General features: G+C 52.1%; 5 protein-coding genes across 17 annotated transcripts; all 5 read right to left on the bottom strand.

Moving 5' to 3' along the window:
- Window positions 1–295: 295 nt before the first annotated feature.
- kcnj6 (potassium inwardly rectifying channel subfamily J member 6) lies at window positions 296–1,843 on the bottom strand. Its single transcript, XM_085935291.1, has 2 exons — window positions 946–1,843; window positions 296–612 (listed from the first exon to the last, which is right to left on the bottom strand). The coding sequence occupies exons 1-2, from the start codon at window positions 1,841–1,843 to the stop codon at window positions 296–298; spliced, it is 1,215 nt and encodes a 404-aa protein (XP_085791417.1).
- Window positions 1,844–4,508: 2,665 nt separating this feature from the next.
- Window positions 4,509–6,670, bottom strand: kctd7 (potassium channel tetramerization domain containing 7). The gene is made up of 4 exons (XM_085935293.1): window positions 5,998–6,670; window positions 5,396–5,565; window positions 5,115–5,293; window positions 4,509–5,031 (listed from the first exon to the last, which is right to left on the bottom strand). Exons 1-4 carry the CDS (start codon window positions 6,328–6,330, stop codon window positions 4,649–4,651), a joined length of 1,065 nt encoding a protein of 354 aa, XP_085791419.1. The 5' UTR covers window positions 6,331–6,670; the 3' UTR covers window positions 4,509–4,648.
- Window positions 6,671–9,556: 2,886 nt separating this feature from the next.
- Window positions 9,557–13,165, bottom strand: pwwp2a (PWWP domain containing 2A). Its single transcript, XM_085936810.1, has 2 exons — window positions 12,279–13,165; window positions 9,557–12,011 (listed from the first exon to the last, which is right to left on the bottom strand). Exons 1-2 carry the CDS (start codon window positions 13,115–13,117, stop codon window positions 10,352–10,354), a joined length of 2,499 nt encoding a protein of 832 aa, XP_085792936.1. The 5' UTR covers window positions 13,118–13,165; the 3' UTR covers window positions 9,557–10,351.
- A 580-nt stretch (window positions 13,166–13,745) lies between these two features.
- Window positions 13,746–17,473, bottom strand: oatx (organic anion transporter X). Of its 13 annotated transcripts, XM_085936819.1 has the most exons (16): window positions 17,384–17,473; window positions 17,192–17,253; window positions 16,629–16,790; window positions 16,488–16,561; window positions 16,292–16,421; window positions 16,086–16,189; window positions 15,813–15,967; window positions 15,545–15,713; window positions 15,349–15,472; window positions 15,126–15,241; window positions 14,995–15,049; window positions 14,771–14,930; window positions 14,553–14,661; window positions 14,372–14,450; window positions 14,183–14,310; window positions 13,746–14,023 (listed from the first exon to the last, which is right to left on the bottom strand). In XM_085936819.1, the coding sequence occupies exons 2-16, from the start codon at window positions 17,216–17,218 to the stop codon at window positions 13,912–13,914; spliced, it is 1,704 nt and encodes a 567-aa protein (XP_085792945.1). In that variant the 5' UTR covers window positions 17,219–17,253; window positions 17,384–17,473; the 3' UTR covers window positions 13,746–13,911. The 13 variants fall into 13 exon arrangements, 10 of the variants coding, with proteins under 10 accessions (XP_085792945.1, XP_085792942.1, XP_085792943.1 ...); XM_085936816.1 differs by having other exon boundaries at window positions 14,372–14,552; window positions 14,626–14,661; window positions 15,541–15,713; window positions 16,292–16,561; XM_085936817.1 differs by having other exon boundaries at window positions 16,292–16,561.
- Window positions 17,474–18,201: 728 nt separating this feature from the next.
- LOC147042976 (AP-1 complex subunit beta-1) lies at window positions 18,202–25,532 on the bottom strand. The gene is made up of 22 exons (XM_085936809.1): window positions 25,382–25,532; window positions 24,550–24,604; window positions 24,334–24,439; window positions 24,111–24,246; window positions 23,782–24,027; window positions 23,504–23,694; window positions 23,176–23,397; window positions 22,971–23,091; window positions 22,785–22,880; window positions 22,540–22,655; window positions 22,300–22,465; window positions 22,128–22,226; window positions 21,795–22,054; window positions 21,520–21,727; window positions 21,156–21,197; window positions 20,622–20,777; window positions 20,392–20,537; window positions 20,180–20,309; window positions 20,011–20,095; window positions 19,830–19,916; window positions 19,200–19,354; window positions 18,202–19,034 (listed from the first exon to the last, which is right to left on the bottom strand). Exons 2-22 carry the CDS (start codon window positions 24,584–24,586, stop codon window positions 18,960–18,962), a joined length of 2,880 nt encoding a protein of 959 aa, XP_085792935.1. The 5' UTR covers window positions 24,587–24,604; window positions 25,382–25,532; the 3' UTR covers window positions 18,202–18,959.
- Between the last annotated feature and the right edge of the window lie 164 nt (window positions 25,533–25,696).

Genomic DNA, 25,696 nt, shown 5'->3' with positions numbered 1-25,696 from the left:
ATGTTTGCAAAGAGCCGTTTGCAAGTGTAGGCAAAGCTTAAGTAAGGCGTAGATTATGTACAAGCCAAAGCTAAGTATCAAACATCTGCCAAATATTCACACGGCAAACCAAATGCAGTCCAAAACATATTATATTATGTACAAAAATACTGAATATGCAAACGTCCCTATAGGAATATTGAAATAGAAAAAATAAGAGGGATCTGGCGGTCAGGTGAGACTTGAACTCGTCGCCTTGTTTTCTCACCAACGACCAGATAGTGGCCTGGGTGTGCGTGTGCGTGCAGAGCAGGCGCTACACTTTAGACTCGCTCTCGGCGTTGGCGACGTCTCCGTTGCGCTCAGTCCGTGCGTCCTGGCGCTCGGCCTCGGGCGCCAGGCCCTGCTGGCTCAGCCTGCTGCCCATGGACCAGGTGAGGGGCAGGCGGGCGCGGCCACTCATGTCAGCCAACTGCCGGGCGCTGCAGGCGGGCGTGTTGGTCTCGTAGATGTCGTGGAAGCTGTTGTAGTCCACCTCGTAGAAGCCGTCCTCCAGTGTGAGCACGGGCGTAAAGCGGTAGCCCCACTTGATCTCGCTGCTCACGTACGAGCTTCGGGCCTGGCACGTCATACCTGAGGAAAGATTGTCGGTGACTGGACGCTACTTGGGGGCGTCAGATTTATTGCAGTTGCTCCGCCCACTCATGCGTACGTCTCAGTCAATTTGTCTGCTCTCATCAGTCCGTCCATCACTCTGAAAGCGTCCATCAAGTGTTGTCATATGCTAATCTATTCATCCGGCCATCTACTTATTATGTGTCAGTCGGTGCATCAATCCGTCAGCCTTACGTATCAGCCCCAACCTTTCAGTCTTCCTATCCGTCCGTCCCATCGACCGTATCTGTCAGTCAAGCCCATAAGGGACAAATGTCTTTCCCATACACGGCGGCGGCAGCGGCAACTTACCGGTGGCCTCGACCATGCCCTCCAAAATAACGACTATTTCCAGCTCCTCCTTGGCCAGGTGGGCTGGCGAGATCTCCCAGAAGGGACTGTTCTGGTTGATCTCGTGGCAGATGATGAGCGGCGACACGAGGAACAGCCTGTCGTCGCCCGTGTTGTAGCCCACGTTTATGTCCGTCTGGTTCAGGGGAATGAACTCGCCCTCCTTGGTCTGCTTGGACTTGATCAGCTTGGCCCGGATGGAGGCCTCCACGATGTGCGAGTTCCGCAGGTCCCCCACCCGGAACATCAGGCACAGGCGGCCGTCTCTCATGGAGATGACGGCGTTGGTGGAAAACACCAGAGTCTCGGCACGTTTCTTGGGCTGGGAGATCTTGACGAACATGCAGCCCACCATGAAGGCATTGACGATAGATCCCAGTACCGACTGAATCAGGAGCAGGAAAATCCCCTCCGGGCACTTGTCCGTGATGACCCGGTATCCGTAACCGATGGTTGTTTCCGTCTCGATGGAGAACAGAAAAGCCGACACGAAGCTGTTGAGATTATTGACGCACGGAGTCCAGCGGTCGTCCGCGAGGTGCTCCAGGTCCCCCCGCAGGTATGCGATGAGCCACCACATGAAGCCGAAGAAGAGCCACGTGACCGTGTACACCAGGACGAAGATGAAAAGGTTGAAGTGCCATTTGAGGTCCACTAGCGTGGTGAAGATGTCCGTCAGGTAGCGATAGGTCTCGCGCACGTTGCCGTGGTGGACGTTGCACTTGCCGTCTTTCTGGACGTAACGCTGGACCCTGCGGGCCCGGTCCATCGCCGCCAGCTGCTTGGGGAGATCCTTGCCGGACGGCTTGGGCGGCCTGGACGCTTTGCTGATGGCCGGGCTCTCCACATCCTGCTCCATGGAGGTTTTGGATGGATTCAAGGCTAGGGAAGTAACACATAGGAAATTTGAAAATTTGGAAAACTATCTTCTATATATCGCGATATTTTTATTGCCCCCCCCCCCCCCCCTACTCCCCCTGAGCTTTTAGACGGCAGGAACAAACGACTGCGTTGAAGCTGTTGTGCACTCCATTCACAGGGGAATATTTTGAGCTTGAGCAGCCCTGGTATCCATGGCAACGCACAGCTCCGTCTATCAAGTACTCACAATATAGCAGGAATGTTCTGTAACGGGCCACAGCATTGGATAACACGAGTCTCATTATTTTCAATAGGAAAAACGCCGCTGTTATTTCATCAGTGGAATAATGTGCAGTGACAATTTAAAAATCAACTAAAAATCAAGTCATAAAACTTGGGTAAAGCAAAATAATAAGCCATGTTTATTCACCACAAAATGTTGCATATCATTTTTAATCAATATCGGATATACATCAGGCTGAATAAAACGAGACGTTGCTAGCATATTAGCCGTAGCGGCTTTGAAAGAGGTCATAGAGGCAACTTTTGCCCCATCAATCTTAAACTGCTTCAATCACCATTAATAAATCATCACGTCTTTGAAAGTAAGCAGAGCACGCTAGCGTTGAGTTTTTGCTGCGTATACGAGATCCCCTGGGGCATTTCTACATACAGGTATTGCCGGTCGGCCTCCACAATAGGCGTCATTGTGCGGCGTCATAAAAAATCAGAAAGCTCGACGGAGCATCTGGCGGCCGTTGCTAAGCGACCATTGTTTGGGGATTGGGCTTTAGCAAACACAAAATGGGATTGTTTAAGCAGGTGTATGCGGCAATGGTCAATAGCGGTTACGCCGTTTATTCTTGGATCCCTTTTTTAAATAAAATAAGATTCGCAGGCCTGGTTCTCCTCGCGAATTTGTGAACATTTGGACCATATGTCTCACACTGAAGGCCCCCCCCAAAGGCTTTCCATGTGTGACATATGGTCAGACTTGAGTGGCGCCGTGACATGACACTGACCCACTTTCATTTTCCATGTATAAAGGTCAGGAGACGCTGAGCAAAAATATCCTGACCATCAAATTAGGAGCCATTGATATTTTTTAAATGAATTACCAGCATGTCTGGAATAGCTAACTGGATGATAAATGCTAAATCAGGGAGCCGGTTGAAAAACTTGCAGGTACATTTGATGTTGCTTGTTTTGAGCCTCTGACCCGACTTGTCTTTACTACGTTTGTCTGACAATTTTTATAAAATCACACGAGTTGGACTGTTTGGAAAATTCCCCCGTGACCCCTTCACGGACCCATAGGTCAAACGAGTTTGCAAACAACCGGAGCTCACGTTACTAAACAGCTTGAACTATTTGAGGCAGGGGGACGCTTGTACAGGAAGAGCCCGTTGTCATGGAGATCCAGGTGACCCGCCATACGAGTGCTAATAATACTAACAATGATAGTTCTGCTGAATATTTACACAAATGGCAGCACATGCGAGGGCTTGCGTCGACGGAGGCCGCGGGCTGCCGGCAACATTTCCCTTTGCCCCCCCCCCCCCCCCCCTCCTTTTTTTTTCCTCCACAGAGCTCTCATCACGTCACGGAACTACCGCACACGTCGCCAGCATTAATAGCATCTTCGTCGAGTTATGCAACCCCCCCTTTTCTCGTCCGGCCGTGCCCTTTCTGTACCAAGACGTTCATCACAGAAAAAAAAAAGATGTTTACCTGCAGCGAATGAGCAGCCCGGATGATTCGCACTCGCTTCCTTCCCATCAGAATCTCCAGATTGGTGCCGAGTGACTGCGTGGATGGTTTAGAAAGGTCTTTTTTGCTCTGCCTCCATCCTTCCTGCTGCTACTGCAAGGCTGCCAAGAGGGAGCTTGTTGGCCCCTCAGCCTCCTCCCACCACTAGCGCCATCCCTCCTCCTCTTTCTCCTCCTCTAGCAGAAGCACTGGCAGGACCAGCCACCGCGGCCCCCCTCCTGGATGGGCGAGCGACACTGAACATTGGGAAGAGAGAAAGGCAAATCGCAGAGAAGGAGAGGTGAAAGACGGCAGAAAAACAGACACTTGGATGATTTGAAGAAGCGTTATTTTAATAAAAACATCGCCACTTGTGCAACAAGGCATTCGTACATATATAGAGCTATATTTCCTTCATAAAAGAGTACAATACAAAGCAAAGAAAAGTGAGGACTACAGCTTCCTAGAAGCCAAAATCTACTTTGGATAAGATGATTATACAAACAACACAAGTAGTGCTATGAACACAGAAAAAAAACAATGTGGACATCAATGTAGTCTAGCGATGAGGTACAAAAGATAAACTTTCTCGGCTACAATCACAAGGTGCTCCGACTTCATCAAGTACAAGGACACAGGGGGGGTGTCCTGTTAGCTTAGCACAAAGCGCTACGTCACGACAATTGCTTGTACGCACTATATTATTCATAAAAAAAAAAATGGAACGGCAGGCGGAATGCTTGAAATAAGAGCGAGTGAAGTTATAGAAGCAGGGATGAGCATAACAATCCCGTCAGTCATCGGCGATGTGAGTGTTGATTACTGGTGCCTGGAATCGGTTGTGGCTATCTAGATCAAGATGCGATGTTACATCCAAGCGGGAATTTGTGACAGAACAACAGCCGAGTGGATACAGGAGTTCAGAACATTCTGTAAAAACAACAACCAAGCAAATGTGAAATGCTCATCCCTGTTAGTGGAATGGCCAAGGCCTTGCAAAGATGCACGAGCAGCATCCCAGAGGTGGAAGCGAAATGGGCTGAGGGCGACGCCCTCACCACCAAGTGATCTTGAACTCGTAGATGGGCCTCTTGCAGTAGTAGTGGTTGACGAGGTGCTTGTCGCAAACGCCGATGCACTGCTGCTCGGCGGCGATGCCGCGACGGGCCAGGTCGCCCACGATGCAATGCAGCAGGTCGTAGACGTCGGCCACTGCCTCCCACGGCCCAAAGGACACGTCCACCTCGCAGTGGTGCTCAAAGAGCTTGGCCTCGCCGCCCTCGCCGGCGCGCTCCAAGCGTAGCGAGTTGAAGAGCGGCCGCTCGTACGGCGTGATGGGCATCTCCTCTTTGTAGACGCACACCTTCAGCTTAGCGAAGCGCGCCTTCTTCTGCGTGGCGCGCAGCTTGGCAATCTCCACGATCCGCTCCAGATTGTCTGCCGGCACAGAACGCACTTGATGGAAACAGCAGATACATTTTCTTTGGCGTGTCAAATATCAAATCAAGGCTAACGCTTACCTTTGTAGTAGGGAAGCAGGTCGAGAAAGGCCTGGCGCACTTTTTCTCCGGTGAGCGGCTGCGTGTCCTCCAGGCGTTCCAGCAGGGGTGCGATGGAGTAGTACTGCGCCTCGCGGTGCACCGCCCTCACACGCTCACGCTGGGGCAGCTCGCCCTCTCGCAGAAAGTTCAGGATGTCCCTTCACCGCAGCGACAGCACATACAGTTGGAACTACTCAATTGGAACCACAAGTCACGACTTATTTGAGTTACCAACGCTGAACTTTAGAGGCGCAATTCACCCAAAGTAGGTGCCGTCGCGGTCGATGAAGAAGCGGCCGTCGGCGTCGCGCGGGATGTGGTGGCGCCCGCTGAACATGGCGGCCAGCATGGTGTCGTCGTAGCGGCGCAGCGTCGACAGCCGGGTGGTGAAGTGAGAGCCGCCCACGTTCAGAGAGACCACCTCTGGAAGCTTCACAAGAAAAAAATTTATTATATTTTGCAATACCCACAATTAATAATGTCATTAAGTTTTTGCACATTAATTATACATTCAGCAGGAATTTATGTTCAAAGAGTACTGTATATCAGTTTTGTGCAGGGATTGTCCCCCAAACTAAAAGTATTATGAGGCCTATTCAGATTCATTACATTGAAAAAGCCAGTGACAAACGGTAGAGCTAAATGGGAATTAGTCTGCCGTGTTTAAGTCGATAATCAGCATGGTAAAGCACAACACTCATCACGTGACTAATTGTAGGCCAATCACAACGCAGGAGCTCAACTACACATTTCATCAAACAGCTCGGCGCGTGGTGATGACGTCACTATTGCTTTTATTTGTGGAATTCTTGCAAACAATTGAAAACAAACTGCTTTGGTAAATGTCATTCTAGCGGACTACCTCCTGCTCCTGCTTGGCGTCCAGCGGGCAGCAGGCCGGCTCGCTTCTGCAGACGTCGGTCACTGCCGCTGCCGCCGCCGCCCCCGCCGGGGTGGTCGGCTTCCCAGAGTCGTCGTCGGCCATGGCATCGTTGGCTTTCTCGGTGTCACCCGCAGCCGAGAACACCACCATGACTTTGGGCAGCGGCAGCGTTCGCCGTTCCTGGATGAAGCGTCTCACCCGAGTCGTCGCCGCCGGCAGCAGCAGGGGGCTTCGGGATGGAGACTGTCGCTCCCCACCGCCGCCGCCGCCGTCTTCGGAGCCGTTCGAGCTGCTCGCGCCATTCTGTTGCATGCGCGCGGACTACGGCTGTCAAGCATCAACCACAACACTCCCTTCTCTGTTGACAACAGGTCGAGGCTTCTCGAACACGCCACTCTTTCATGCGGTTGCGGAACTGGTGTCATCCAAATCGATGTGAGGCCACCGCTACTAGCGCCACCTCTCGCCGACCCGACCGCCTTAGCGTCCCGCTCCTCACCTTGTCTCTTCCCGCGAGGAAGCGCGTTGTAGATATGGCTCGTGAGTGAACGAGTCGTTCAAAAGAACGGATCTTTTCAGTGAACGTGAGTGAACGGATCACTTCCTGAAGTTATTCGTTCTTTTCAAGATTCAAGAATTTTTATTGGCCATGTTTGAGCATGCCAAACAAGGAATTTGTCTTTGGTACATTCTCAGCCTCTGTTCAACATTTAGGTGACTAACAACACTCAGGACGTGCGAAAATTGACAAATATTCTCAAACATCCCCTGATCTTACACTCCCAGTTCATATGATTCAACCAACATGCAATGACGTACCTTATCCCACACTGTAGGTGTCGCTAATGCGCATTGAAGCTGGTCCCACCTCGCCGTAAAACAAAACGAAGAAAAATGACACAAACGAGTCAGTGAATTATTTATTTATTATTTATTCATTGCTCTTATTTATTCATTGTATGTGCCTTCTTGTTTTTACTTTTTCCTTCTTGACGTGAAGGAATTGACAATAAAGCAGACTTTCACTTTGACTTTGATTTCCCGTTCACCAACTGTACCTAATGTCCAAGTGACGTCACCAATCAAACAGCCAATCATGAGGTGGGGGTGAGGGCGGGTGTGGCACTTTTCACTTTCATTTAAGCTTTGATCATGATTTTTCCCTAATGAAGTGGCCTGTCATTAGGTACACCTGAAAATGGCTGTGTACCTAATGGAGTGTCTGAATGACGTCACAGATCCAACAGCCAATCAGAAAGTGGGGGTGAGGGCGGGTGTGGCACTTTTCACTTTCACTTCAACTTTTTCCGTAATGAAGTGATTAGGTACACCTGTGTCCGTATGACGTCACAGATCAACCAGCCAATCAGAAAGTGGGGGTGAGGGCGGGTGTGGCACTTTTCACTTTTTGTTAACTTTTGACCATGATTTTTTCCCTAATGAAGTGGCCTGTCATTAGGTACACCTGAAAATGGCGGTGTACCTAATGGAGTGTCTGAATGACGTCACAGAACAAACAGCCAATCAGAAAGTGGGGGTGAGGGCGGGTGTGGCACTTTTCACTTTCACCGCCATTTTCAGGTGTACCTAATAACAGGCCACTTAATTAGGGAAAAATCATTGTCAAAAGTTAACAAAAAGTGAAAAGTGCCACACCCGCCCTCACCCCCACTTTCTAATTGGCTGTTTGATCGGTGACGTCACTCGGACACAGGTGCACCTAATTACAAGCCACTTCATTAGGGAAAAAGCTTAAGTGAAAGTGAAAAGTGCCACACCCGCCCTCACCCCCACTTTCTGATTGGCTGTTGGATCTGTGACGTCATTCTGACACTCCATTAGGTACACCGCCATTTTCAGGTGTACCTAATAACAGGCCACTTCATTAGGGAAAAATCATGGTCAAAAGTTAACAAAAAGTGAAAAGTGCCACACCCGCCCTCACCCCCACTTTCTGATTGGCTGGTTGATCTGTGACATCATACGGACACAGGTGTACCTAATCACTTCATTAGGGAAAAAGTTGAAGTGAAAGTGAAAAGTGCCACACCTGCCCTCACCCCCACTTTCTGATTGGCTGTTGGATTTGTGACGTCACTCGGACACTCAATTAGGTACACCGTTATTTTCAGGTGTACCTAATGACAGGCCACTTCATTAGGGAAAAATCATTGTCAAAAGTTAACAAAAAGTGAAAAGTGCCACACCCGCCCTCACCCCCACTTTCTGATTGGCTGGTTGATCTGTGACGTCATACGGACACAGGTGTACCTAATCACCTCATTAGGGAAAAAGTTGAAGTGAAAGTGAAAAGTGCCACACCCGCCCTCACCCCCACTTTCTGATTGGCTGTTGGATCTGTGACGTCATTCAGACACTCCATTAGGTACACCGCCATTTTTAGGTGTACCTAATGACAGGCCATTTCATTAGGGAAAAATCATGGTCAAAAGTTAACAAAAAGTGCCACACCCGCCCTCACCCCCACTTTCTGATTGGCTGGTTGATCTGTGACGTCATACGGACACAGGTGTACCTAATCACTTCATTAGGGAAAAAGTTGAAGTGAAAGTGAAAAGTGCCACACCCGCCCTCACCCCCACTTTCTGATTGGCTGTTGGATTTGTGACGTCACTCGGACACTCAATTAGGTACACCGTCATTTTCAGGTGTACCTAATGACAGGCCACTTCATTAGGGAAAAGTCATGGTCAAAAGTTAAGTGAAAAGTGCCACGCCCGCCCTCACCCCCACTTTCTGATTGGCTGTTGGATTTGTGACGTCACTCTATTAGGTACACCGCCATTTTCAGGTGTTAATCACAGGCCACTTTATTAGGGAAAAATCATGGTCAAAGCTTAAATGAAAGTGAAAAGTGCCACATGTTTGTGAATGTTGCATTTTAATTCAACACAAAGACAATTCTGCTTGCATGGAGGACAAGAGAAAGGAGCAAATATTGACTGGAGGAAGGCCAAAATTCCAAAGACTTGGACAATTTCAAGTCTCGAAGCGATTGATTAAATTAGTTGTTTGATAAGCGACGAGTTGTTCATGACTTTTTGTACCTGTGAATGAGATTGATGAGATGGCAAGCTAATGTGACTATTGCAAACAAAGACCTTCAGGAGGAAGTGTGCTGCCAATCTGTTCAAAGTAATGATGCTGGATTTGGCTTGACCGACATTTCATGACTACAGCGGTTACATCCCCATGGCATCTTTAAGAGCTCTTTCTGCAAAAAACAAAAAATCCATTGATTGCCCTACCCTAATCAATCCATTAGATTTGACAGCACATGCAACATTTTATGGCCTCCCTCATCTAGGGTGAATAACAAGCTAGGCTAGGAAAGGCTAACGTAATAGTGGCGCCGGAGACAACCGCAATTGACCACTTGGCTTCATAAATATACTCATTAAATATTGATTGGTGAGTGGAGTCCGTGTGACTGACGGCCAGGTTGATGGCGGCGGCGTAGATGATGTCAGCAGCTCTTCAGGGAGGCGGAGCTGCAATGACAGAGATGTTACGTCATCATCACTGTCTTGCTAATAATGCCGTTTAACTCCAGTATAAAAACGTCAAACAGTGGCCGAGCTGTCGGGATAATGACTGCCAAGTGGCTTTCCGTGATCCTTGGGCCCAGTTAGTTGGCCCGAACGTCGTGCGCGTTTGTGTCTTAAATTTAGTCCGTGTGCCAACGTGGTAGTATTTTCCCACTCTGCTCGCTTCAAAACACTCTGTTTGCAGGTAACAAAAGCCGAGAACCGAAAAAAAAAAGCGTTGAGTCGCGCAGGCGCAGCAGTAGCGGCAGAAGAAAAAAAGCTCAAATGACCACAATTCAAAAGGAAGTTTTATTTAAGATTTGGAACATCAGAGAAAGGGGGGGGGGAGAAAAAAACATTTCCACAAAATCGTTTTTGTTCAGAATTGCTAATCTGCAAACAGATGGAATTTTTCCCCCCCAAAATGGAGCAGGAGACAAACAGAGAGGGAAAATACACCATTGTGATCATCATCATCATCATGGGGAGAGGGGATGGGATGGGGGTGTCCTGGCAAACTGGCTCAGAGTGGGAATGACAACTCCAACCCCCTGACCTCAGTTTGGAGAACGGTTTCACAGCTTCTATTAGTTCTTTGTCTTCGTCACAGCATGAAAAAAAAACAAAGCCCAAACAAACAAACCATAAAATGCACGCGTCCCCCAAAATGTTTAACCTGGTTGGCTCGCTCAGAACAGCGATTCCCAACAACAGAGCGCTGGCTGGCACGATCACACGCGACATCCTGCAGCAAAGGGGGGTGGGAGCGGCGTCCCGTTCTACTGCTACGTCTCAAACTGCGTGAGCAGCGCACGCACTTCGGGCGTCAGCTGCTTGGCGGCGCTGGCGGCCTCGGAGATGGCGCGACGGTACGGGCCCTTCCGCTTCCTGTCGAAGCGCGACTGGAAGCTCTCCAGGAAGGGGGACAGTTGCGAGAGCGGGAGGAAGGAGGTGGTGGGCGAGCCAAACCAGGACACGCGCGCCTCTTGCCGCGCCGCCAACACGGCATTGGCCCGCCGAGCCACCGTGATGCCCAGCACCCGCGCCGGCCACCAGGGGAACCCGTAGATTTTGGCCCACACGATGTCACCCACGCACACGGTGCGCCCATCGGGCAGCAGACATTTGGACACCGACTTGGAGAAAACGGACGACGAAGTTGTCGTCGCCGTCGTCGACGACGAGGAAGAAGAGGACGACGTGGAAGACTTGCGATGCCGTTTCAGTTCACCTCCTTCCTCGTCGCCGACCAGCGCCTCGGCGGAAGCCGGGCAAGGGGGCACTAAGGAAACCGGGTCTACGGTCTCCGAGACGCTCTGGTGCGGGGGGTGGGAAGGAGGCGGAGGTGGAGCCTCCTTGGCCTCCGTAGCAGCATAAATAGAAGCGGGCGGCGGCGTGGGACTGGGGGCGAGGCGCGGTGAGGGCGGTGCGGACTCGTGTGCGGGAAGCTTGGGGCTAGAGGCGGCTGAGCGAGTGTGTTTGGGAGGCGAGGAAGAGGAGGAAGAGGAGAAGGAGGAAGAGGAGGGTGTGGCCTGAGGGTCGTCGGTACGATACCTTTGGGGTTTGAGGCGCATTCGAGGCGGCAGCGCAGTGTGCGAGGCGGGGCCCACCAGGGTGGTGCTAAGGTGCTGCAGGCGGCGGGTGAAGTGGACCTTCTGGTTCTGGTTGTGGTTTTGCAAGGCGGCGGCGCGCGTCAAGGCTTTGCCCCCACCGCCTCCGCCCTCTCTGTCCTGGTTCTCTCCAAGCGGCAGAGGCGGCGGTGACGGCTGCGAGTTCCGAGCCAGCTTCTTGAGAACCTGGCGAGTTTTGGAGCGATCCGCTGGGGTTCCTTTGGGAAGAACCTTCTTAGAGTTGAGCTTCAGACGCATGGACGAGGACACAGCCCGCAGGACACGAGGCGAGGACGCAGAAGCGGCGGCGGCGGACACTCGGATCCCCGACGGGGCGCGTCTGTCGCTGCGACTGCCCTTGTCATCACTCCTTAGTCGCTTGACTTCAGCCGAGACGGGCCCTTCCGCCGCTTTCCGTCGCCGTGACACCTCTTCGCCTCTCAGGTCTACGGTGCCCGGCCGGCGCCCGGCCGCCACCACCACGCCTTTGCACTTGTCGCACAGCACCTGGCGGGGGCGCAGCTTGATGGCGTTCATGATTGAGGTTGGTTCCTCGCAGCGGTAGCGCCGCTTGGGCCTCTTGATCTTCCGGGGCAACGGCTGAGGTAACGCCTGGTTGTAAGTGTCCCTGATGAACAGCGGGGGCGGGTATGGCGCCCCCTCCTGGAACAGTGGGGGCGGCTTGGAGCTCCATGGGCAAGGTGTCGCATCATCATCCGTGGCCACTTCCTGCTTGGGGGACACGGGGGCTTCCGCAGGGATGGCGTCCTTCTGAGGTCGACTCTGGTCTTCCCGTCGGGGAAAGGGGGTAATGGGAATTCCGTATGGTCCGAACCTGTGCAAAGGGAAGGAGAACCTTAGAGACTCAAATGTGACAACGTAAACACCTTCAAGGTAAGCGCCATCGTCCTTTGTCACCTCCAGACACAAACTTGACGTGTAAAGTGGTTCACTAAGCTCTTGGACCATTTGGAATTCCCAAATAAAGAAGATGTTTGTATGGACTTACAGATATGAATGGCAGAAAAGTATAAGCCTGGTGGCCACATCTCACAAAGTTAATTCATGTTGTTTGTCAGGAAATAATCCACCTTTGTCGTACCTTTTGGAAATGTCCATGAGAACGCCGGAGAAGAGCTTCTCGCCCACCCGGAACGACACAACCAGCGCGTCATCGATGACGTGGTCCAAGGAGACCCGAACCTCGGAGCCAAGGCTGAGGCTCAGGTCCTGCACGCAGCCACCGTGTCGCGTCGCGCACGACACGGTTTCAGGTCCCGCCGAGACTTCGGAAGGCTTGACATCCGGTGTCAGGTCCACGCAACACGGGCCCCTTCCCTCAGAATCCGGATTCGCGTCCGCGGTACCGACCAATCCGGCGTCTTGGCTAGCAACGGGCTTCTGCTCGGGTTGGACAGAAGCCGAGTAGCCTCGGTCCTGGTCCGCGGCGTTCGTGGTCGGTTCCGCCGGTTCCGCCAGCGAAAGGCCGGCCTCGGCGCCGGGCGGGTGACGGGGGGCCGGGAAGGAGTGCAGGAAGACGGCGGAGGAGGAGGGCTTGGGCTGCGCGAGGATGCTACAGTAGGCCGCCTGCGCCGAGTCACTCCATGACGCTTCCCCGAGATTGAAGCTGGCGCTCCGGTTGTGGACGAGAGCGTCGCCAACGGCGACCTCACCTTGGACTTTTCCCGCCGCGGGGTCCAGCTCCGGCTCCAGCCTGACATGGCGGCGCTCCTCCCCGTCGCCACCGTCTCCCAAGCGAGCGCTAAACAACTCCGCGGCCAGCTCGGGCGCCACGGCTGGCTCGGGTTCAGGCGCTCCTTCGGGCTCTTGGGAGTCTAAAACGCGCCCCTGGCCGCTCAAGCTCGGTTCCAGTGAGCCGTCGTCGGTCGTCGCTGCCGTCCGAATCGCCGCAGCTCCTGGCTCGGTGGCCACGGCCGCCATTTTCTTCCGCTGTGCTAGCGATCGCGCGTCATCCCGCCCCCTTGTGCCTAGGGTCAGAGTATTGGAGCCCCGCGATTGGCCGCCACTGCTGTCGGTCAAATGAAAGCCCGGAGGACATGTGGCCCGATTGGTCGGAGACACGGAAGCGCAATGACGTCACCAGGATGCTCATCTTTACGCGAAACAAAACATCGGCCAGCATCCATCCTATGAACGACAAAAAGTCACTTGACGCAAGGAGGCGTTCACGATATACAGTCGGACAGACAAAAAAACATCTTTTCATTCCTCCCTAAATCACATCACGAATGAAAATAAGAAAAGAACGGAGGGCAATTGATCATTATTCATGATTTAATTCTATCCTTCCTCGGATGAAACAAATCGTTTGTTTTTCTGCATCTCTCCCGACAATTACAACCATGACATTGGATTTGATGTGTTCAATGATCGACTCGCTTGTAGATCTATTTAACTCTCACCCGTACATTCCATTATGAAAGCTAACTGACGACTAAATGTATTCATATTTGACCTCCACCGTAACTTATTTGACATGTTCATTCACTTGTGGACAGACTGACAACAGAACTGTTGAAAACAAAACATGACAATGACAAAGTCTCTTTCATCATTACCATTTATATTTCTTGTATCTGTATCAGACGGCACCTTCATCGGATCAATCATTGTTTATTTCATATAAATGGGTTACAATTGTAAATCAACACATCATATGATTATTACATAACAAATAAAAGTTGGATCATCTGTGAATAAGTGGCCATGATTGGTCAGAGGGCATTGAGACCGCTTCCTTCAACTTCTTTCACTTGTTTTAAAGACAGCTCCACTTGCTCATCTTCTGACGAGCCTTCCTTCTGACCAGCGTGCCTTTCTCCAGACCTTCGGGAATACACGTCAATCAAATTGCACACACCGGTTTGAAAAATGCCACAAAAGGCTGCAATTTCTGAGGATTTGGACAATTTGTTACTTAAATGAGGTCTACATACAATACAGCCGTGATCAAAACTAGTTGGTGAATTTGATAACACCGCTCACCATCTCTCCTCCACATCCTGGATCGTGTCCGGCAGCGGAACATTGAGCGTTTCCGGCAGCAAGCAAGCGAAGCCCGAAGCCAGCACGGCCGCACCCCCGTACACCACATTGGGCAGAGCGGGGAAAACCTGGAGGGGGTGCCAAATGGTATTAATTGCAAAGAAAGCATTTCTAATAATATGGCTATACCTCATCCAAGATGAGTACGGCGGGGGCCGCCATGCTGCCCACTCTGGCCATCATGGACACCAAACCCATTCCGGTTTGCCTACCGGCGCCAGGTTCCGCGTCAAAGTGTCGTCGGCAGTAACGTAGCCAAGCGCAATACGACCAATAGCAACGTTTGACTGTACTTTTGGAGGAATCATACCTGATGATGGTTGGGTAAAGTTCTCCAGTGTACAAGTAAACAGTAGTAAAGGACGCCGAGGTGAAGGCCTTACCGAGACACGCCACCGTGGTTCTGACGGCCTGCATGTCTGACAGAGGAATACAAACTGTCTACACAAACTTGTTTATTAAATGATGCAAGAACAGCTTCAATCAAAACGAGAAAAAACAATTCCTTTGTTTTTGAGTGTGCGATACCCGTTGGGACAAAGGTGTTGGCGAAGATGAAGAGGGCGGACATGAGGAGACACAAGGCCTGAGTCATTCTCCTCCCGAGGAAAGTGAGCATGGCCAGAGCCACAAACTTGGAGGGAAAATCCACGGCTCCAAAGATGAGCTGCATCACGTAGATACTCACCTGCATCGAGGAACGGGAGCCCTTAGCTTAGCATGTGGCGCAGCCCAAATGTTAGCACGCTCACCCCAAACTTCTGCAGGTCCATCGCCAAACCGTAGTACGCAAAGCTGGTGGAGAACCTGTGGAAGGAACATGAGAATGGCTGCTGGCGGAGGCGGGTGGGAGTAAGTCGCCACATTCCAAGTTGTTCCTCACCAGACGGCGATGAGACCAACAGAGATACGTCTCATGCCGGGCGTCTTCACCAGGTCGTAGGCGGTCAGCGTCTTGCGATGGCACTCCATCTCTTTGCTCATGTGGGATTGAAGCACCTGCGGGTCACACGTCAAGCAAGCTCCCATTGCGGCACGCCAAGGAATTTCAAGTCGGGCCAGCAAGCGGTTGGGCCTCATTTGTAGTAGATGCGTGACAGGACAACCTCCAGCGTCAGCTTTTCCATCATTTTGGGTTTTCCGTTGATGCGAGCCACTCTGTGGAGGGTCTTCAAGGCGTCCTGGGATCGGCCCCGAAGGACCAGCCACCGCGGTGACTCTGCCAACCACCTGTGAGCAGTGGCTTTTCATCAAATATCGGTTTTGGAAGCGAACGACAGAGTGGCGACACCGCGCACCGACCAGCTGAAGGCAAAGGAGAGGAAGTGGGGAACGCACACCACCAACTGCAGCTTCCTCCAGTCCCTCAGCCAATAAGCCAAGCCAGCCAAGAGCATCTGACCAAAGGTGAAGTAGAAGGAAGTGAGCGTTCCTGCCAGAGTCCGGGTTTTGGTAGGGATCCACTCCACCTCTGACGACAAACGGCAAGAGCGTCGGCGCAGTTGATCAAGGCCGCGCGCTTGCTCGCTCGCCCGCCGAGAACCTCAAAGTAAAAACGTAAAGCTGATACTCAGGGAGACGGAGTTGAGGATGATCCCTGACACCGCCATGCCGCTCAGGAAGCGGAACATGCAATAGATGGAGTAAGACTGCGACAGGACGCAGCAGGAGCCCAGGACGCCCAGCTGCAGGTACGACCAAATCAGGATAGAGCGCCGCCCGAACCTGAGACAAAAACACAATCATCTTTTTTTTGTCCCCTTTTGCAATGCCCCGTAGTGCCCAGCAGAGGGAAGTTGCTGCAGAAGGGGGCCAGGGGCGGGAGTGAAGCAAAGAGGCTCACCTGTCGGACAGACCGCCGTAGACCACGGCGCCCGCTAAAACGCCACCCATGTACACCGTCTGGATCATCTGCTTGAGAGGACGCCGCGTACACACCAGATCCCACTGAAGACGCACAATGCAACACTCATTTCAATCCATTCCGGATGGTTTGCTGCTGCTGGATGACTACAACTTCCTGCCAGATGGCGTCAACTTCCCACTCACCTCGGAAACGGTGGTGGCTCGGAACTCCGAGGACTCGTAAGTCCAGCCGTCCGCGCAGCTTTCGGTGGGCAGGTGACTGACGTTAGCCGAGTTGTTGGCGGTTAGCATCTGCCACTGCGGCGTCACGTATCTGAAAGCAAACCAGCGTTTTGACACTCGCGTGCCGCTAGCCCACGTAGGTAGGCGGCCCAAAAACCTCCTGCAGCGATCCAGTCGCGTTCCTGAGTCGTCCATCGGGATGAAGGCTTTCAAAACGTCTCGCTGGTCCACCTAAAGCGCGTGGCGTGGCGTCAATGGCACGCTGAGCGGTCGTGCGAGATGCCATCTGATCACGTACCTGCTGCGTGAGGTTCCAGAGGCTATGATTGGTGGACACGCTGCAGTGGTGGCCGGGGGTCCCTGAGACAAAGTTGTTCAGGAGGTTCTGACTCGCCATCAGCAGGCCCGGGAAACTGATGAGGGTCACGTGGAGCCACTGGTAGCGCCCAAAACCGCCCATCTGAGCGGTGGCACACAGGAGTGGACTGAAATATTCCGCTCCAGCCAGCCACAACTTCCGACGCCATCTTTTTCCTGCTCATTTGCCCAATCACACGCTCAAGTACAGACAACCAATGGACCGGTCGTTAACCCATAGCAGGGCACGTGGACAAGCTAGACACCGGTCGCTCGTCCAAAGGGGCATATGGACAAAACTGGTCTGGTGGGACCCGCCCCAAAATGGAGCAGTCGCCAGTCAATTACACTGGAAGTATGGTGACGCAACAGACCGGTCGCAGACGGGTTTTTGAGACGACGGCGACTTGAAACGAATCAGAACTCCAACGTCCGGCGGACACGTCATTGCACGCGGCACTCCACACATGCAGCTGGTTCTCCCAAATCTTTCAGATTACTGACCTCATCCAGCAGCTCACTGAAGCCCATCCTAAAGGTGACGTTCTTCTCACCTTCAAATCAACCTGTCAGAAAAACACCCAAGCCACTGAAAGTTGTCATGACGGAGTTTTTTTGTTGTTTTTTTCCCGGCAGTCTGCTGAGTCGCCTTAAAGGCTTAAAAGTGCACAAGAGGATTTCCGAATGTTTGCTTACTGTACAGTACCGGGACCCGACGGCCAGACCACGGCGAGAAGTCCTCCTCAGGGGTGTGCAGACTTTGACGTGTCGCTTGGCTCTAGATGAAACCCCCCCTGCCCTCCTCAAGCACACACACACACCCCCGACCCCCACCTCATTGCGGTGTCTGTTAATGTTCATGCGAGACTTGCTTGTAATAACTTGAGCGACACGAAGACGAGTCATTGTACACACGCATATCTCCAAAAACCGCTGGTCATTACAATTTCCAACGCTTCCCACTAAACTCCTCGCCGGCAATCTGAATTTGCGTCTGAACCAGCAAAACAGATTCATGTATTGATCGTCTTGGTTAAAAAATATACAGGAAGATGACTTTGAAAAAAGAATGAAGTGACAAATTCCAATTGCAATATGGAAGGTCGCTCCATTTAATTCTTTTTCTAAACGCTTCTTTCTGCCCTCAGTGAACGCGAGCTGCATCAATGTTGGCGCGAGTCGTCTTTTGTTGGAATTCACCCCTGGGGCGGGAGTCCTAACAAACAAATTGGCGGGTGAGCGGCGGTCGCGAGGTCGCCAGCTGAACACAGCGTCGGACGGACACCGGTTCTTCTTTAGGGCGTCCGACACGTGTCGGCAGGGTTGAACATTGACGGCTAGCGGCCGGCGTTTGCACAATCGCTCGGACAATCATTGCTAACGCTAGCTGCCCTTAAAACATTTAAGGTCACTTATTCACCAAACAAATAAAAACCTCTGTGTCTTTGGAAAAGTCCTTTAACGAGGAAAAAGAACTCTTTGTGGTGTACTAGACGCACAAAAGCATTTTCAACTTTAGCGCTTGACACTTTATTAAGATCACGTATGGCGCAACAACAAAGATGTGCATGACAGATAAAATATGCAGGAAAAATTGGATCTGGAGAAAGCCTACGACAAGGACTAAAAACGGACGTTTACGTTATTCCCACCGACACAAACGATACTCTCACAGGAACGTTTCTATGAGGAGATGCTTCAATCCATTTCAATTTGAAGGCCAATACCACTGTAGTTTGTTCAGTTTCACACAAACGACAACGAGCACCCAAAAGCGCCGGCAAATAATTTCCAGCTAGACTTACAAAAAGAAGGAGAAAAAAAGTGAATGCTTGGTCCTGGAAGTTGGGTTGAAGTCAGGTGCAAAACTCTTGCCACTGGCTCAACAAAAAGACGACTAAGACTTCATGGAAAGCAGTGTGAGCAAAAGCATTTGTGAGTTGGGGGGGGGGGGGGGGGCAGACAATCTGGTCACATGGTCTTGAACAAAAAAATATCTTCATTGGGGGAAAAAAAAAAAAAGGTGACAAAGATGGAGTGTTACAAAACGTTGAGTGTTTAAAATGTGCGAGTTGATCTCAACATGAAGACATTTAAGGATGGAATGCATTTTCACAGTCCAATCGTTTCTCAACAGAGGAACAAACTGTTATGTTGTGTGTGTGTCAGAGTCGTGATCACGATGACATTTACCCTTTTTAATCTAGCGGGAGGAAATGGATGACTGGCCACCATTTTGAGCAGGAAGGTGAGGACGAAGCCGGCTGGCCGCTCAGTTCTTAAGCACGGCGTCGTACGTCTGGTACACGTACTGAGACACCTCGGGGGCCCGACACTTGAGGGACAGCTGTGGGATCGGCCGGGATACGGCAGGGCTCAGTCATATGCTCTTGAACCATGCGCGTGTAGAAAAAGTCCACACACCCCTCCTCCGTTCAATCGCAAACGCTTCCAGTCGAGATTTAAGCAGGGGTGTGTAGACTTTTGTTTTTAGAGACACAAAACGGCGTACCGTGTAATTGGGGTTGCCTGGCTGGATGCGCAGTTCGGCCAGTATCCAGATTCCGTTGGTGAGTTTGAGGGACTGGTAGAGCATGTCCTGACCTTCCACATTACGCTTGGCGATGGTGTAGATGTTGTTGTTCTGCAGCTTGCCCGACACCGTGTCTGAAAGTTTAGAGTCAGGTGGGAAAAATAAATAACGTGGCAACTTTGACACTACTGGAAGTCAAAAGTTGCTCTGCCACCGGGTACCTCAGTTCAGCTAGCAACACACACACACAAGCTAAAACTGGAGGCTAACACAAACGTTGCATCTAGGAGGAAAAGGACGGCTAATTAACAGCGACTCGAGGGAGCTCTCAACTAACGAACCGGGCAACTAGCACGGGCGGCCAGCGATTCCGAAAACGTATGCAACCGTGAGTTGACTGACGGTCAAAAGAAGTGGACGGCTCCTTCCGGCCAAGTGTCCTACAAGACAAGCAAGTGGGTGGACAAAAACAACAAGTTGAGGTCGTTGAAGGACGAGTCTGCTTTTGGGGAAGTGACGAACGGGGCCCGGGACTTCTCGCGTTAGTTTGTTCTTTCTGCACACTGGTTTTGACAGTGCATCCCACTTTGGGCCGTTTGCGGGACCTACCCGCGTTCAGGTGGCACTCCTTTATCTGGTACTGGAGCTCATTTTCATTGGGGATATCTTTCCAGGTGGCAAGGAACACCTGGCGCTCTGGGAAGACACAAGAGGTACACTTGACAACTTTGGCCAAATTGCGTGGGGAACCAAAGGCACCCCATCAAGGTCAAAGCAACAAACAACAAACCCATTTTTCCATCTTCCACAAAGAATATGTTGAGAGGGATGAGGACGCTGTAGTAGAAGACATCAATGCTGTTCTTCACAGCCACCTGCGCCCAAATCAGAAAATTGCTTCAGAAATAGTCACGAGGTGTCCGTCACGAGGTGTCCGTCACTCGGATGCGTTTGCGCACCTGGAGATTGTTCAGCGGGTCCATCTTCATCACCGGCCCGATGGTGTTGATGGGTAAAGAGACGTCCATGCCCTGACTGGGCATCAGTGGAGTGTGAATGGGCAGCGGGCTGGTGGGGATCATCCCGAAGCTGCAGGGAGAGCACAAGCACGCTTTGAAACGTACGGCGGGATGGGGCAGGGCGATGGTTCACCCCAGGAGCGCTGCTCCACCTGTTCTTGTTAAACTGGATGGCAAAGTCGGTCATGTGTTGCAGGGCCTTGTTGTTGAAGGTCATGTCCATGTACATGTGGCCCTGGCGGCGAGAGAAGGTTCCGGAAATCTCCAGTCCCTTGGCTTTAACCGCAGGCAGCCACACCTTGCAAAAGAGGTTGGTGCAATCAGTCCAAACGCCATTGGATTTACCCGAAAAAAAAAAACCAAAAGCGCTTTTCGCACTCACGGCTTTCGGGGCCGCGTAGCCTCCAGATGCGATGGCCATGCCCGTGGAGAGCTCAAACAAGTCGTTGAGGCCGCTGCCGGTGACGGCCGGAGGCGCGGGAGTGGGTGACGGCGCAAAAGTGCTCGGGACGGACGACGGGATGAAGTTCTGACCCACCTGAAGCAAGGACAACGCCGCCGCCCAAGTTGAAGCGGGCGGGCGAATGGGCTCAGGTTAAACACGGCGCCGGCGACTAATGTGCTACGAAGCTGACAAGAATCACGCGAGAAGCAGCTGGTGCAACTCTATATGCAAGAAGAGCGAGCCAGAGGCCCCCCGGCATGTTTTGGCCCACGAAGGACGGACGTTTGCGACCGAGGCCAGATAATAGCCATTGTGCGTCATCTGCCTCAAAACTAGCTCTGTCACGTAAATCGTCATAAGTCGGACGGGACAAAACGTGCCGAGATGAAATCAATCAGACAGATAGGGAGGCCCTTTGAGACCTTTGCAAGCATGCAGCGCAGCAGCCAAACAGAAGCGGCTTGCACTTACAGCTGGACTTCCCCCAACACCGCCGCTCAGGTCGCCTCCCAGCTACGGGACAAAGAGAAAGACAAAGAGAGAGAGAGAGAGAGAGAGAGAGAGAGAGAGACAGAGACAGAGAGAGAGAGAGAGAGAGGAGCCCCCCCTCACCCCCAAACAAAAAGAATCCAAACATGACAGACAGAGCACACACAGAGACAAGACAGAGAGTTATCTTAGCAACCGCAAGCCATCAAGAGGATCACTCAATTGTGGAAAATACATTCCTATTCTGCACCAACGTCATGAAGAAATATCAAGACTGATGCTAAGTAGCCACTCTAAGTGACTTGAGGAGCTTGGCATGTTGAACACCTTTGTGGTACAAGCTCACCAAGCTGTCGAGTCCTCCTCCCAGGAGGTCCACGGCACCCATTTGCATGGAGGAAACCTGGGGCACGTTGACCGGAGGGCCCAGGTCCAGGTTGAGCAGGTCACCCAGCAGGTCGCCCTGGCTAGGGATGACGTGCGGTTGATCCACAGCGGCTGCCGCTGCTGCTGCCGCCGGCCCGCCGCTCAGCGGACTCTCGCCCGTGTCGATGCTGCCGGGCGAGATCGAGGACAATTTGCAATCTGGCGCTTGTGCCAGGAGGTGGAGGGGCTGGCTACCTGCTGTGTTGGACCGGAAGGTGTTTGCGGTGGATCCCGTGGCTGCCCTCCACAAAGGCGCTGGGCGGTTTGTGATAGACGGACGCCAGAGAGCCGATGTGGCAGATGAGCTCGTCCAGCAGCGTGGGCTCGATCAGATCAGTCTCCTCGGAGATGAGGGGCTTCTCCGACAGCACCACCTCCTTGGCCGTCACTGGGTCCGTGGACAGCAGGCGCCAGTAGATGTAACCTCTGTCGCGTAGGTCCGGGTTGTCGGAGTCCTGCGGAAGACGGAGCGCGCTCAGAGGGGAGGGAGGGCGACGCAGCGAAGCGAGCCATTTCAGCAAATTTCACCTGAGTGGCCAGGCTGAGGACCTGCTGCACCAACTCTTGAGTCTCGGACGGCTTTTTCAGGAAGAGCTTGACGATGGCGGTCAGCAGTGTGAGCTGCACCTGCGCGGCCACACATATACCTCGTTCACGCTCACACAAACGCAAATAAAAAGGATTTGGCCAAAGAGCGCACCTGGGTGCTCTCGTCGTGGAAGCCCTCCAAGAAGCTCTCCAGCAGCTCGTCGGCGTTGTCGATCCTCTCAGCGTACTCGCCCACGATCCAGATCATGGCGGCGCGGGCATCCGGCTCGTCCAGAGAGTCCAGATTCTCGCACAGGGTGGCGATGATGCTCTCGTACCTACAACGGGAGCGTGACCGCTAAGCGGCGTATTCAATGCCGAGGCTGATCGTCGGACGGAGCCAGTCGCATACTTGTTGGGGTACTTGCGGAAAATGTCCCTTATGACCACGATGGCCTCCTGCACCACATAGTTGACTTTAGTCTGGATGAGATCCAGCAGGGTGCTCACGCAGCGCTCTGCCGATTGCTGGAGTTGCACAAAAGAAAGTGGTAAGCAAGGTGGAGCAAAAGTACGAGTGACTCTCCCGACCCCCCCCCGAACGGAAGCTCTCGGCCACCGTTTGGGGAAAGAAGCGACATCTCCTTCAAGTCCTACCTCCACTTTGATGGCACAGCGGCCAATGGCGCGCACGGCCTTTCGCACAAAGTCGACATCCACCTCGGTGGCGTACTCCTTCAACTCGGCCAGCACCTGCAAAGCAGCAAACATGAAGAGGGCAAGTGGCAGCAGCAGCAGCAGCAGCAGCGCTGCTTTTGTCGCTTTCAAGGCAGACATGCCGACCTGGGCAATGTTGGCCTGAGAGGCCAAACGAATCATAATATCCAGTTTCTCCAGCTTCACGTAAATGGGGTCGTTGTATTTGACAAAGAAGACTTTGATTTCCTGCTTGAGGATCTCGGGCCTGCAACCAAAACACAAGACTTGAGTATAAAAAAGCAGCACTGCCGCCGCCTCCGTTTCAGCCAGGCTCGTGGCTTGCGCGCACCTTTTCTGGACGATGAGGTTGATGTTCCTCAGAGCCACGTACTGGACCTCGGGCTCGCCGGACAGCAAGGTGACGAGGGGCGGCGAAAGCTTCTTCAGCAGCGTGTTGTAGTAGTCCGAGTCTTTTGGCAGCAGCTCCAGGAACTTCATCAGTACCTTGACGGCAGACAGGACCACCGCGGAGTTGGCGTGGGACAGCCGTGGAGTGACGCGCTCGCAAATGCTTTAAAGAGAGGCAAAGAAAAACAACCATTATTTGTCGACCGGCGGGCAGCGCCAACCACCGTTCATTGTTTTGACGGAAAATGGAAAAAGACGAAAGCGGTTACCTCTGCGCCTCTCGCTCGTCCTTGGGGTTGTAGTTTGACAGACAGTCCAGGATGAAGATCTGGCCCCACTCGGTGCACTCGTTGAGGGCCGTCAGCAGCTTGTTGATGTTCTGGGGGTTGAGGTCCAGCAGGTTGCTGTTGGGGTGAGACTCGCTGATCTCAGACAGTGCAGCCACCGCGTTGGCGACAACCTGAAGAGACACAGAGAGAGCGAGAGGCTTGGCGCTATCTCCACAAACGCTGACGGTCGGGCAAAAGAAACAAACGCGCATTCCCACCATGGGGTTAGAGTCGGCGATGAGATCCCTCAGCGAGTCCAAGAAGCCCTGATCCTCCACCATCTGGGCGTTGATGTCGTGAAGTTTGGCCACGCACACCGCCGCCGTTTTCCTCACGTACGGGTCCTCGTCCTTCAGGCACTTCCTCAGCGGCTCGCAAAGGTACTCGGTAATCTTGTCCACCCTGATGCAGCCCATGGTGCGGACTGCCAGGGCCCGGATGAGCGGGTTGGGGTCCTCGCAGTCCTGGGAGACGGCGGGGCAACCGTCAGATGGCGTCAGGGGCCAGGTGGGCTGTGGGTCGAGGCACGACGACGGTGTGAGCTTGCCTTGACAAAGCTGTTGACAGCCATGATGGCCATGTCGGGCTGGCTCTTGGCGTAGTTCATCAAGTAGAGGTACACCAACTTCTTCAGCTCCAGGTTGTCCGTCTGCATGCAGTTGACCACATCCGGGAACAAAGAGCTGCAAAGACACTCGCTCGCTCAGCTCACAATGTGGAGCTGCAAGCTTTTGTTTTGTTGCCGACTGCTTTGACGGACCGAGCGTTACCTGACATCCTTGCCCACAGTCATGGCGGCGATGACCTTCTTGACGGCCTCCTTTCGCTTCTCCTTCTTTTCGTTGTTCAGCTCGGCCTTCAGCTCAAAAATCTCCCCTGTAAAACGAGATGGCTTTGGAATCCCCTTGCTGGCAGTGTGAATAAAATGTTTTACATGACGCAGAAGACTGACTGTAGGCGTTTGCTTTTCCCACATTTGTACTCACCTTTTTTGTTTGTTGTGAAATACTTGGAGTCCGTCATGATTGAGGTTCTGGTCTTCTGGAGAAGAACAGAACATTCAACAACACAAGCAAAAGCAGCTGTCATAATAGAAGCCATGCGCAATTGAATCGTCTGGGTGAACCGACACTTTTGAACAGTTAGGGTTACATACGCTATGTTTTGATTTTTACAGGAATCTACATTTTTACAAAATACTTTTCATAGGTTGTACTGTTTTATTCTTAAAGTACCTTAACCTTTGCCACTCTTTCAACGCAATTACTTCCACTTGACTATATTGTGCGAATACTTTCGCCATATGGGCAGAATTTTGAACAGCTCTTCTTGTCCATCTCATTTGGTGTACCTAATGAATTGTCCGGACAGGTCTCGTTCCGCCTTATCGACGATACCTCTTCAAGTTTGTCACAACAAATAACGTTTGGTTTGTCGTTAATATGTTATATCAGCTAATAGTGCCCGTATGGATGTGATAAGCTTTGGTTTAACCTCACTAGTGGCGCTCTACCAGATGCTCGCTAATGCTAGCGGGCTAACTCGCTAGCTAGCGTGTATGCTAACCGCGGCTTCTCTCGACTGACAATGCTTACAGAAACGAACAACTACATGATTACATTTTTTTAATTGATATCGCCAGCGTCATTCACAACTGTATTCGAACATTCACCAAAACAGTTCAGACAAGACACAGTCGGCCAGTTTCCGGCTGATTGACAGCTAGCTTGGTCGTCACTATGTTCACGAACGAAAACAATTCAAATAAAAATCACACGCAACCGTAATGTTGTATGCATCGTGACACCATTGACCTACCGAGATGAGTTAGAGAATAGGTGAAATCTTTTAGAAGGTGCAGGATGAAGGCTGGTCCCCTTGGCCAGTCGGCGGAAGATGGAGAATCTGCAATGGGTGAGACGCTCAACCAGAACGCGCAAGGGTACCACTCCGCCCCCACCTAGCAGGTCACACAACTGCTATTGTATTTATTTATTTATTCTTTATTTATTCATTGCATAACGTATTCTCCTGTATTGTGTTATCCTCTCTTTTATGGACCCGCTCTGGGGTATTGCGACACTGTGATCAATAAAGTATCCATCCACCCATTCCATGCATCCATCCATGACC

Source organism: Syngnathus leptorhynchus, chromosome 17 (assembly GCF_054491065.1).
Source record: "Syngnathus leptorhynchus isolate UIUO chromosome 17, UIUO_Slep, whole genome shotgun sequence".
Taxonomy (NCBI): Eukaryota; Metazoa; Chordata; class Actinopteri; order Syngnathiformes; family Syngnathidae; genus Syngnathus; species Syngnathus leptorhynchus.
Note: the sequence above shows the minus strand (reverse complement) of the source record. Positions and strands in the feature narration are given on the sequence as shown.